This window comes from Lissotriton helveticus, chromosome 3_1 (assembly GCF_964261635.1).
Source record: "Lissotriton helveticus chromosome 3_1, aLisHel1.1, whole genome shotgun sequence".
Classification (NCBI taxonomy): Eukaryota; Metazoa; Chordata; class Amphibia; order Caudata; family Salamandridae; genus Lissotriton; species Lissotriton helveticus.
This window is the reverse complement of record NC_136061.1, coordinates 1,892,572,650-1,892,585,082: the sequence shown is the minus strand read 5'-3', so window position 1 is coordinate 1,892,585,082 and position 12,433 is coordinate 1,892,572,650. Positions and strand designations below refer to the sequence as shown.

At 44.8% G+C, this 12,433-nt stretch overlaps 1 protein-coding gene across 2 annotated transcripts in view; it reads left to right on the top strand.

Annotated features, from left to right (window-relative positions):
• The window catches only part of LOC144823936 (sperm-specific sodium:proton exchanger-like), an 8,804,346-nt gene that overhangs the window by 731,620 nt on the left and 8,060,293 nt on the right, over positions 1-12,433 (top strand). Inside the window, exon 4 of one of the 2 annotated variants that reach the window (XM_078682870.1) lies at positions 4,538-4,703. In XM_078682870.1, coding sequence (XP_078538996.1) covers positions 4,538-4,703 — 166 coding nt within the window. Of the gene's footprint in view, positions 1-4,537; positions 4,704-12,433 lie in introns of those variants that run through there. The other variant, XM_078682871.1, reaches the window with a different exon arrangement.

Here is a 12,433-nt window from a genome sequence, read left to right as displayed (position 1 = left end):
TGGGGTCAGAACCGATGGGAGCCAGTTGCTGGAGGCAGCAAAAGGCTTATAAAGTCGGCAGCCTTTGAAGATTCCCCTCTTGTTGACCCAGCCCATTCTGGGGGAGGAGACATAACACCTTTGCCCAGGATGGGCTTTGTTTCTGGACCTGAAGAGTGGAGGCTCTCTACCCAGGAATCCAGAAATCTGTGTGGGAGAGGCAAATGGTGGTCAGCAATTCAGGAACCACACCAGGGCTGCACGTTTTTCAAGGGGCATCTCGAAGATGCCCTGTGTGTGCATTTTACATCAAATCACACACTGGCATCAGTGTTGGTTTAATGTGCTGAGAAGATTGCTACCAAACCTCCCAGGTTTTATTAAACCCATTATGGAGCTGTGAAGTTCGTAATGACCAACTCCCAGGCGATGTATTCTTTATGGCCTTACCTCACTTACAAGGTCTAAGATTGGACTTAGACACTGTAAGGGTACAGTGCTCATGCCACTGTACCCTCACCTGGGGGCTTGTGCACCCTGTTAGAGGGGTGACTTACCTAGGTCCCAGGCAGCAGGCTGCAGGCATGGCACATAGGGATGTGTGCCATGTGGACTCTTCACTTTTCTCTGCACCAAAACATTAATCCTGCTGTGGCAGTATGTGGGTGTTCAGGTACAGGCCCTCTAAGTGTGGCATAATAGGTGCTGCAGCCCTTAGAAGCCTTCCCTGGTCACAGTGCCCCTCGTACCCATGGTACATTTTACCAGGAGCTTACCTGTGGCCAGAGAGGTGCTAATTGTGGGTACAAAAGTACAGCTCTGAGAAAGACCACATGCACTGGGAACCTGTCTGGCAGGGACCCAGGGAAAACCAAGTCAAAGTGCATCATGTGTGAGGCTAAAAGTGGTAGGGTAACCATGCAATAAGGGGCACTTTCCTACAGACAGGTATGCCCATGTGGCCCTGTGCTGGCCGTTCCACCTCAGGCATGCTATCAAGCCTGTTGAGGGGTGATACCCCGAACTGTTACTAGGAGGCATGTTTCTGGTCCAGTGAGGACCTGGCCTGGCATTTGTGACTGGGCTGTTCCCCTGGCGATCAGGATCAAGACTGATTTGCATATGGCTGGGTCAAAATGGGAAAAGCATGGCTAACAGAAAAGTGATGGATTTAGACCCAGATCTGTAACTTGGGGTGAGTGTTTGACATTGTCCAGTATTCAGTTCATCAATTGTTCTTTTTGCAACTTTCTAAAAGTGCATTTTTGTAATATAAAATCCAACTTTACCATATGAGAGAATTTTTCATTACAATTTCAAAGACACCAAACACAATCTGTTTGCCTGTCCCCATTTGGAAGTTATCCTTATTAAATGTAATATGGTAACCTCAATGTTATCCTATGGAAGAGATAGGCCTTGCAATGTGAAAAGAAAATGAAAGAGTTTTTCACTATCAGGTCATGTAAAACATAAAAGTACATGTCCCATATCTTAAATTATTTCCACCCTGCCATGTTGGTTCTTAGGGCCTACCCTAGGGTGACTTATATGCAATTAAAATAATGTGTAGACCTGGCAATGGGTTTATTTTCCAGGTCTAAATGGAAATTAAAACTTCACATAAGGCTGCAATGGCATGCCAGAGCCAGGTTTGCAGGACTACTTAAGTGGATGGCACAATAGGTGCCTCAGGCCCACTAGTAGCATTTAATTTACAGGCCCTGGATACATGTAGTACCACTTCACTAGGGTGTTATTAGTACATTAAATATGCCAATCAGGTATAAGCCAGGCAACAAGTCTTCGGCTTCCATGGATGGCTCAGCATCAATGTTTATAACTGATCAAGATCAGCCCTCATAGATTAACTGAGTATAAACAGTGCTTAATTTAAGCTGGTGGTTGCCACTGGGACTCAAATCTGGGAACAGGCACCTATTTTTCTTTATCAGACTTTGACACAGAGCAATAGAGGCAGAAATACAGAGCGGAGAAATGAGTAAGAGAAAGAGAGGATTAATAAGAACTTGAAAGAGTGCTGTAGAGGGGCATTGAGTATCTGGTGGAGATTTAAAGAGGCATGAGATGGAATCTAGACTACACAACTTTGTATTCAGCACTCCGACATCTGATTGCACCAGCTGGGTACTTCTGAGCAAAATGTGGGCACCAGAACTTTAGATCTTGGCGAATCTAGGTCCCGCTGTCACTTTTTCTATGGTTTCACTGCCCGCCTACTTGGGTGTCTGCCCTCTCCATTAAGATATTGGCTGGTCCATGGACGAAAGGCCGCCCAAGTGCCGCCGCCTCCTCCAGAATTTTTCTGCTGCATCGTACAGCATCATAGTTAAAAGCACCTGTTGATTGGAGTCCAGCCAAGAATACCACCAGGCCAATCACAGTATGCCTTTCCGCCAAGGAAACTGTGGTGGGGATACCTACTACTTTGAATTGGAGGAATCAAAGGAAATGAGGTAGAAATGTACCTTTTTTTGTTTCCCATGTCCATTTACGTCTTTAACCCCATTGTTCAGGTCCTTCCTTTTCTGCTACTACTTGACCACGACTCGAATCAACTCCGTTGTCTCGGAAATAAAAGGTAAGCTTCTTTTACACTAGTCTTTTTATGAATCTATGAATCTTGTGTGGACCATTGTTGTCGTCGTGTTTATTTTTACATCTCTCTTATAAGCAATGTTTTTCTTTTATGTAATGTATTATTGTTCATTTTACAACTTATCAAGGTAAAATTAACACACCTGTATTGAGACTTTAAAAACAAATGTTGTGGTGCTTGTGAGTGTTGTGCTTGTGGTGCCTGTTGGTGTGCATTCAATAGTTAGTGAGTATTGTGTGTGTGAAATGCAATATGTAAATACAGGGGCCTAACACATTATGTACATATATTTTAGAAGCAAACGCTACATATATGTGAATAGACAGATTAATAAGTAGTACTTACAGGTCTCCACTCTGTCAGCAAACCACCGCTAGGACAATTCCAGCGCAACAGGGACATATAAATAGGCTTGGCGCAAACTCACGGACCTGACAGTGATGGATTACTGTTAGCCAGGAGAGGAGTCTGCCACGTCAAAAATGGTGCACCACTTCCGCAAGGGGAAACAATTGTTGGTGCAGACGGCGTTCAGCTAGTCCACATCTAAATACAGTGGGGGGATACAGACAGTTTGGCGGAGTACTTGTATACTCTGCCATGGAGGGACGACAGGAGTCCCACCAAAATCTAAATCAGGCCCTAACTGTTTTACAAATTAAGCACTGCTTAAAAGATATGCTATTCTGGGGATCCACTTCCGTTCGGTTTGAATTAGGGGCACCGACGGACAGAGCGGGGCCTCATTCTCCCGAGCGGTTGCCGGGTGAGGTGAGGTCTTCACCCACACAAAGCTGGGAAGAAGTTACATTTCTCTTCCTCCAGTGAACATTGGAGAGCAAGGTTCCTGGTAGATATGTAACTCTGTTAAAGTACATTTTATGTTGTTCTTCATATCACTAACCACTGTTAGCTGCAGTAGCAATTCCATATTATAGGTCCTGAAGAAAGCCGGGGTAGATCCCCTATAGGCTGAAACATGTCGACCGTTCTGCACAAGCGCCGGAGGGTAGTATAAATGTCCAACTACTCAGCGTGTTTTTAAATTTTTACACCTAGACTTTTGTCTGAACGTTTCTAGAGTCTTAGTAGTCAATTTTATCTATCACATCCACTTGAGCACTGCACTTTATTAATTAATTTTTTGAAGAACAGTATGGCTAGAGTTCTGCCATTCATTTCCGGCACTATCAGGTCGGGCAAGGTTTAGAATGATCATCAACTCCCACATGATGAAATTCCACCACGAGGGTGGGCTGATGGGATTGGTTCTAGCCTTGTGTGACTCAACAGCATTTACCTACATTTGCATTCCACTGCAGCACAGTCGTCTGTATAGCCACACACCATCCTTGGACCTGGTCTGCTCTGTTGTGTGTTATATATTCTGGGGATCACCCAAAACGTATGTATAAACTGAAAGACAAAAAGCTGCAACAGAAGTATAAGTGCATTACGTTATGCTGTAACACGGAGGTAAATAGGTGACTAGGGTGAGTACATGTTTTTGTTTTTCATAGGTTGTACACAAGCAGCAAAAATATCATTCAGCACTTGTGTAGGCTACATCAAGAGTTACATAAAAATTATGTAAAAAATTAGGAAGTCAGAGAAAAAAACAGATGAACACACTTCACGGTTTCCATACTACTTTTCTATGATTCACAGCGTCATACTGAGCATAATGGTGTTGTGAGTAGTCTGGCTAGTGTAAACAAACAAGTAGTGAGTAGAGATATTTTCTTTTTAAGATGTATTTACTTAGATTGCAAGCTGTAAGCAAAGGATCAGCACAATGTGCTTAAAGTTATATTTGCTCTCAACAGAAAAATTTGTTTTTTATGTGACTTTCGCTCTATAATGAGTCAGGGATTAATCAGAACCGCCTTTAATGGTGGAAGATTTGTCATGCAATATTAATCTGCAATTTGTCCACAGATTCTTCTGCTTGCAATTCCTGGCTATCTGCTGAGCACTGTTTTAACTTGTTTAATAGCTGTCAAAGTATTTGACAACAAATGGAATTGGCAGGAAGGTTTGATATTTGGAGCCATTACCAGTGCAACCGATTCAGTATTGTCTCCAGCCACCATTAAAGATATTGGTATGTGACTTTTTGACATAAAATCAAAAATAGAAAATGAACATTCACTTGATTGTGCTTTTCCGACATTGTTTATCATCTTAATATGTGTGTTTCTTATAGCTAATGAAATAAAGTGTCAAGGAAAAGTTGTGTATCACAATTTCCTCTTTGAATGTGGGTCTGATTTTGGTACCTAGACATGACTTTGCAACTGCAGGTTTAATATGCCATACGGTGTCAAATGTACAACGTTCAAGAACGCACTAGTATGTTTGGCAGCCCACGACAATCACAAGTTTCAAACTTTCAGGGGGAAAAACGTTTCTGAATTCCATTATCTGACATGAAAAATATATTCACAAACAAATATTTTGCACACCCTGGAGAGGGATTTACTACTGCTCTTGCCAACAGCAAATATCTGACCTTTGCCATGGTGGGATGGGGTGGTAAATATGTTTCTGAATACCTATTTTGAGGTAATTCCCTTTCTTTCATGGTAACCCCCGTTTTTGTGGGCATATTTTATTGTTGGTTTATAGACAGTGCACATTGCGGCACTGCAGTCCATTGCCCAGTAAATGTGCTCTGACCTCTAAAGCATGTAAATATTGGCTAATCCCTGATTGGCATATTTAACTTCCCTGTAAAAGGAAAACTGTAGTTTAGATTAAAATATAAATTCCATTATATCTGGTTTGGGACCAGCTAGAAAAGTAGGTTAACCACTATTTAAATTGTTATTACAAATTTGATGCAATGTTGAATTTCGAATTTTAATAAATATTTATGAAAAATAACTTTAAGAAAGTTACCTTTCCAGCAGTTCATGAAAACTAATTTGCATTAACATGTGTAGGAAGCTGGCTCTGTATACGATATTGCCACTAGGTGCTAACACCGTACGCGGAGTCCAAGGGTTCCCCCAAAAAAGTGTACAGGGCTCAAAGCAAAACCCAAAGTGCTCTATTAGTGATTGTGTGGGTGAAGAGCCTCAGGCCTAACACAGAGGAGTGAAAGACATTTATTGCACAACAGTGATCAATAATGGACACACAACTCAAGAAGGAGAGCCAAACCAATTTTAGAAAATTATACTTTGTTTGTATTTTTTTAAGACCAATATCTTATTGATAAGTGAGTTCCATTTCATTTAAAACTGCTTTGCACTTTGAAAAATTGACACTTAGAATATTTTCAGAACTTTCAATGTTAACCAAAGCAGAGAACAATTTTGCGGTTAATCCGGTAAGTACGCAACTTGCAGTTTCAGTCGTCGGGACCAAAGGTCAGCAGTGGGCAAAAGGTCTACATCGGAGATCTTCCCCATGCGTTTCAATAGCGATTGGGGGTCCTTGGAGCCACGCTACTTGCAGGTAAGTGGAACCCTTGCAGGGGCCAAGCTTTGGGTGTTAGGACCGGCACAGGGGGACACACAAAGCATATACTACCAGTGGCACAGGGAGGGCCAGGTGCAGGGTGCAAGCACAGCATTGGGCGCACAGTTGAATCCTATGATGTTTCTTCTTTCAGGAACGAGACTCCAGGCATCAAAACCAGAGAGTCCAGGCAGAACATCATCAGCAGCACAGGTACGTTGAGGTGTTTGGGGTCACAGGGACACCGAGCTCACCAAAGCCCGGGGCTGCGGGTGCTGGGATGCTTTAGACATCGGAAATCTTCATACCAGGCTGGTCATGGTGGGGGGGACTCTTCAAATTCAATCTGCAGACGCCGTCTTGGAGGTCAGGAGAGGTCAGCCAGTGCTGGATTCAGAGCCATAATTGTTCTGGAGACTTCAGGGAGCAGTTGGGCCACTCAGACTCTGGCCGTTGAGCGTCTTGTGCAAAGTGCACACAAGTCGCTGATCCACCTGAATCCAGAGTTTTTGATGTTGGTTTCTTCTGGACAGGTCCGCTGTCTATGGAAGATTGGAGTCTTTGTTGAAGGCAGCAGTCCTCCCATGGGTTTCAGAAGTCGCTGCTGGAAAACGGGTCACAGGATCATCAACCCTGGAGACCAGCTAGTAGGGCTGGGACCAAGGCAGTCATCGTCTTCCGTCTTCTACTGCAGGGTGTCTTCTTTCTTTGTAGGTCGGTGCAGATATCCTTTCTAGGTCTAGAGAAGCCACCTAAATACTAAATTTATAAGGTGTTTAGGGGAGTGGTAGGTAGGTCCAAAGAGAACCTTACCATGGGTGACTACAGCCTTTATTATGCCACCCTGATGTGGGAGGGGGTCATAGACCTAACCCTGACTGGAAGAGTCTCCCCATCTTCAAGATGGCGAGGACTGAAAGATGTGCTTCTCCTCGACCTCCCCCACCTTTAGGGTGGGGTTGGCAGAGGTGGGCACACCTCCTATTTTTCTGAGTTTTTTCCACCCAAAGTGGAGGCATAAATCAAGGGCTGCCATCTACTGCTAGCAGCTGAGACTGGGTGTCACATTACAAAGATGACAGGCCTTTGAAACTTCCCTCTTCGAGCACTGGCCCATCCTGGAGGGTGAGGTTTGACATTTCTGCCCAGGATGTGCATTGTTTCTGGCCCCAGAGAGCTGAGGCTTCCCACCCAGGGGTCCAGAAACATGTCTGTGTGTGGCAAGCTCCCTGGCATCAGTGTGGATTTATTACAAGGATCAGTTTGGATCAAACACTCCTGGGTTTATTCATGCCATCATGGTGCTGTGTAACTTGAGTTGTCAAGTTCCCAGCCGATTTACTCTCTATGACTTCCCTGACACTTACTATATTAAGGAATAGATCCTAATACTGTAGTTGTATATCTGCTCAGGCAAATATGCCCACATCTGGGATATAGTGCACTCTGCCTTAGGGCAGGTAAGGCCTGCTAGAGGGGTGACTTACCTATATCTTAGGCAGTGCTAGCTGGCAAGGGGCACAGGTAGTGTGCCATGTCGAGTTAGTAATTGTTTTACCTCAAAGGGACATGCTAGCTGGAGGGGTGGTGGCATGGTCCTAGTGAGGGGTCCCAGTGGACCCTCTTCAGCCTCCAAGCCCTAGGTATCCTGGGTACCACTTACTAGGGACTTACAGGGTGGCAGAAGTACCAATTGAGGACATGTTTTTAGGGAAATAATACTGGTACTGGGAACCTGGACAGCAGGAACCCAGTACTCTACAGTCAAAGTTGCAACAAAAGCTGTGCAAAAAGCGAGGCTGTACTGCAACAGAACCCCATTTTCTCATATAAGCTCCCCCTGCCCTCAGCCAACAGGCCAGAAAGCTCATCCACCAAGTGTCTGGGAGAGCCTACCTAGTTTGTCAGGAGAGGGCAGGTAAGGAAAATGGCTGGGTTCTGGCAGGGCCTACTCTGCCTTACATCCTTCTGTCCAGGTCAGTCACTTTAGGGAGCTGGCCTACCTCAATAGTTTCAGGACCTAACTGCCAATGGTATTTTCCTAACTCTTTAGTGCTTTCACCCAATCTTTTTAGTTTGGGATCAGTATCCACCTCTATAAATTCTGTCTTAGCCAGGGTGACACCTAGCTTACCTTAAGAGTTTACCCACAGCTTGAGTAACCCGACCATGATCAACAGGGTCATGGGGCCTAGCTTTCTATTTGGCATGGGGTTACACCACCATGCCAGGAACAGTGCAGCCATAAAGGCTAACACCCTGCAGACGCCACAGACAGCTTTCAGTGCCCAGACCAAACCTTTAGCACTTCACTGGTAGGTGAAGGGGCTAATTTAGAGGCTTCTTTGGGTTAAGGGTGCCTGTCTGCTATTTTAGTGTGGGGGGTCATCCTTTCTGGTAGTGAGCACCCTTCTTCAACACTGACTCTGTCAACTGAGGAGTCACCAAATCTGACTGGACAGTTGTCTGACTATTCACGTCTTTATGTGGGTCAGGAAGGGCTTCACCAGTGCCAACTTTGGAATTCTCCCCTACTGGTGTAGAATTTCCTTGACTCACTTGAACTGTTGCAAACAGTTGTCCACATTTTTTACACTTCTTATTCATTGGGTTATCTGTGCTTATCTGTGCTAGCTAAAGGTTCAGCCCCCCAGATTCCTTAGTTGAGGCCAGGCACTGGACCAGCACCTCATGATGGTGCAGATCAGCGTCTGGTGGTCATTGGTGGAGACAGTCTCCAGCCTCTTGATGAAGAAAGCTTACATTTCTTTCTTAGGGGACCTGAATTTGCATTTTGGTGACCATAACAGACCAAATGTCGCGAGGCAGGAGCAGGAACTAGAGAGTTTTGCACTCTCCCAGCTTATAACATCAGCCACTCAGTCCAAAGGGCACATACTTGATCCAGTGATAACTAATGACCATAAAATATCAATACACCTCCAGACCCCTGTACCGTGGTCAGATCACCATCTAATTACTATCACCCTGGGGAGGAGGGAAGCTGAAAAGTCTCAAACCCGACCTATTAAGTCAGACTCAGCACCCTAACTGAGACACTGGGTTAAACTGAGACCAGAAGTCTGGGTTGAATCCTTGTAATCTTTGGGCTTCAATGCCTGCGGAAGCATTGATGAAGCTTATGCTAATTGGGATAGGTGGGTCCTCTGGTCACTGGAGGAAGTGGTCCCTTTCAAGAATTCGAATGCAACCAACCATGCTAAAAAGTCTCCTTGGTTTGATGACCAGCTAATATTGCTGAAGAAAGGCTAAAAAAATTGGAAAGGGACTGGAGAAAGTCCTTTGACACCCAACTCAAAGAGACATATAGACAGCGATCTGAACATATATAAAATTCAGAGAGGCTCAAGCAGGCTTCTTTGAGAAAAACATCACACAGGCCGAAGAACTATTCTAAATAGGTATTTAGAGTGGTAAAATCGCTAACGATGATCACTCAAGGCACCTCTTACAATCACGCCCAAAGGAGAAATGTAACACACTAGCGACCTACTTTCAAAAAAAGGTAGCAGACATCCACAGCTCCCTGCAGGGGAAGCTGAACAACTCAGCCACTCTAGTATTGAGGCAGCAGGTGGCTGTAAGTCCTGCCCTACTCTACTTCACGGATTTGGATATTGTCATCGCTCAAATAATTATGAATGGGAATAGAGCAGGCTCCCCCCTCCTCCAGATCCAGCCCCCCAACACATCTTGGCAAAAGCCATGGAGGCCCTTCTGCCTTCAATAGTTGACATGCTAAATCTTTCCCTCTAAACAGGCAGAGTCCCCAGTGCCTGGAAACAGGCAATAGTTAAACCGTACTTGGATGCAGCATTACCGGAGAACTTTCGTCCAATGTCATTGCTCCCATTTATCAGTAAAATCTTGGAGAAGCATGTCAACAAAACCTTGTCACAATTCTTGGAAGATCATATTCGGTTACATCCTACAGATGGGATTCCGCCCGCAGTACTGCATGGAATCCACCCTACTGGTAGTACCTGAAGAATTAAACATGACCCTTGATCAGGGGGGATCGACTGAAATACTCTTGCAAGATCTAAATGCAACATTTGATATGGATTACTATGGGCTGCAGGCTCACAGACTAAGTAAAATGGGCATCCAGGGCAAAGCACTGGAATGGCTAAGATGCTTCCTGGAAGAGAGGTCCTTCCAGGTTATGGAGGCCAACTTCCTTTCTGACAGAAAACAATACTGTACCATAGGGCTCATCATTGAGCCCAACATTATTCAATGTTTATATGCAGCTACTGTCTGACTTTGAGAAGGAATATGGTATCTCTGTTATCTGCTAGGCTGACGACACCCAGCTGGTAGTGTCACTGGACTCCAGGACCAACGGGGAGGCAGGTCAGCTGGCTCCTTGTCTGGGACAAGTAGTTAATTAGATGACAGGGAGCTGTCTGAATTTAAATGGAGATAAGACCGAATTGATGATCCTGGGGAATGCAGGGATACCTAGGCCTCTAGTAAGTTGGCAACGCTGTTTAGCGAATGCCCCCGTTCCCAATACAACCATTACAAATCTTGGCTTCCGGTTGGATAGGGAACTGACCATGAAGACTCAAGCAAGGAAGGTGGCAGGAACTTGCTTTGGGCTATTAAGAATGCTTTGTAAGATCCTCAAGCTCATCCCTATACAACTAAGGAAAATGGTCATTCATTCCTTGGTCTCCTCACGGTTGGATTACGGCAACTAGCTCGTCTTAGGCTCACCTAAATATGTCATCAACAAGTTGCAGATAGTCCAGAATCCAGAGGTCGGACTTTTGTGTCAAATTGCTATGAAAGATTCAGCAGCGGTTCATCACAGAAATCTACATTGGCTCCCGATGGAGGCGAGAATTAGGTTCAAAGCACTCTTCTTAGCAAACATAGCTATAAACAACAAAGGGCCCAGTAGGATTGCGAATCTGGTGTGCCTACATCTTCCCAGCAGATGTCAGAGGTCCGGCTATGAGCGTCTGTTAAAAACTACCAGAATAAAAAGGGCCAGATGGGGGGGGAAGAGATGTTTCCTAACTATCCCCCAAGTTGTGGAATTCACTAGGGTTGGCGGACATCTCCGTTCCGCCCACGGAATGTGTGGAGATTTGCCCCATGCGCAAAGAAAACGGAGAAACTAGGTAAATCTCCGCACATTCGGGGGTGGAACGGAAGTTGGCCGCCCGCCTCCCGCCTGCCGTATTAAATTATATTTAAAAGCCTAAAATTAAATTTAAATAAACCATAGCTTATTGCGGGTGCATCCTTGCCCATCACGGCTTCATCTGGGAACTGTGCATGCACGGGAGCCATTCCTTGCCAGGAATGCGCATGCGCAGGCTTCCGCGCATGCGCAGTTCCAAGGCGCGATGGGCAAGGATGCGCCCGCTATAAGGTAAGTTTTTTAAAATTTAATTTTAGGCTTTTAAATTTCATTTATTACGACGGGTAGGAGGCGGGCGGGCGGGCGTCGCCTAACGGAAATATGCGGAGAGGCATGAAGATTGGTTCAATCTCCGTGCCTCTCCGCGAAAGTCCCTTACGTGACTTCCGCCCACCCTTAGAATTCACTCCCACTGGAGATTAGATTCACAGCTTCAGAGGCAACATTCAGCAACAAACTGAAAACTTGGATGTTCACAAATTGCAACTAATCCACTACCTGCTTGCGATCGTTCCATTAGTTAATTTGCCTAGCGCTGGGGAGCCTTTGGGTAGCCATGCACTCTGTAAATCCTTTTAACATTAAGATTAACAATTTCAATTTCAAATAATCTTTATTTCGATCATAAAAGATCATAAAAGATATACAAACAATTTATGGCATTAAAAGCTGTAAAAGTATGGTATAAAAGGCTCATGATTAAAATCCGGTACTAAAAAGAGCATTGTGATATAGAAAAAGGAAGAGAGGGGGATGTTTCATGTGGCTTTAGTGTTCCTGATAATTAATGCACGTGATCTCCACATTGCCGTCAAGAATTTTGCCATTACAAACACAGTTGGAGCCGCTAAGTCTGTCTTAAGGTCTCTATAGGCCGGAGCAAAAGTTCGAAAGCCCAAGTTCCTCAAGTGAGGGACCAACCAATAACTCCTAATTCTGCTGTAGGCTCTGCAAAACAGGACCACGTGAAGATCGCTTTCCAGTTTATAGTTACATGCTGGGCACGCCCCTGAGTCCAGATTACCTTCCCATGATTTAGTAAGGGACCTCAGGGGAAGAGAACCATACCTCCATTGCATGTAGATCTTCCGTACAGACACAGGTGTCATACCGTCCAGTACATATTCAGGGCTGTAAGAGTCTTTTATCTTAATAAATATGTCGGTTAGAGATCCTTCCCGGAGAAAAGTCAT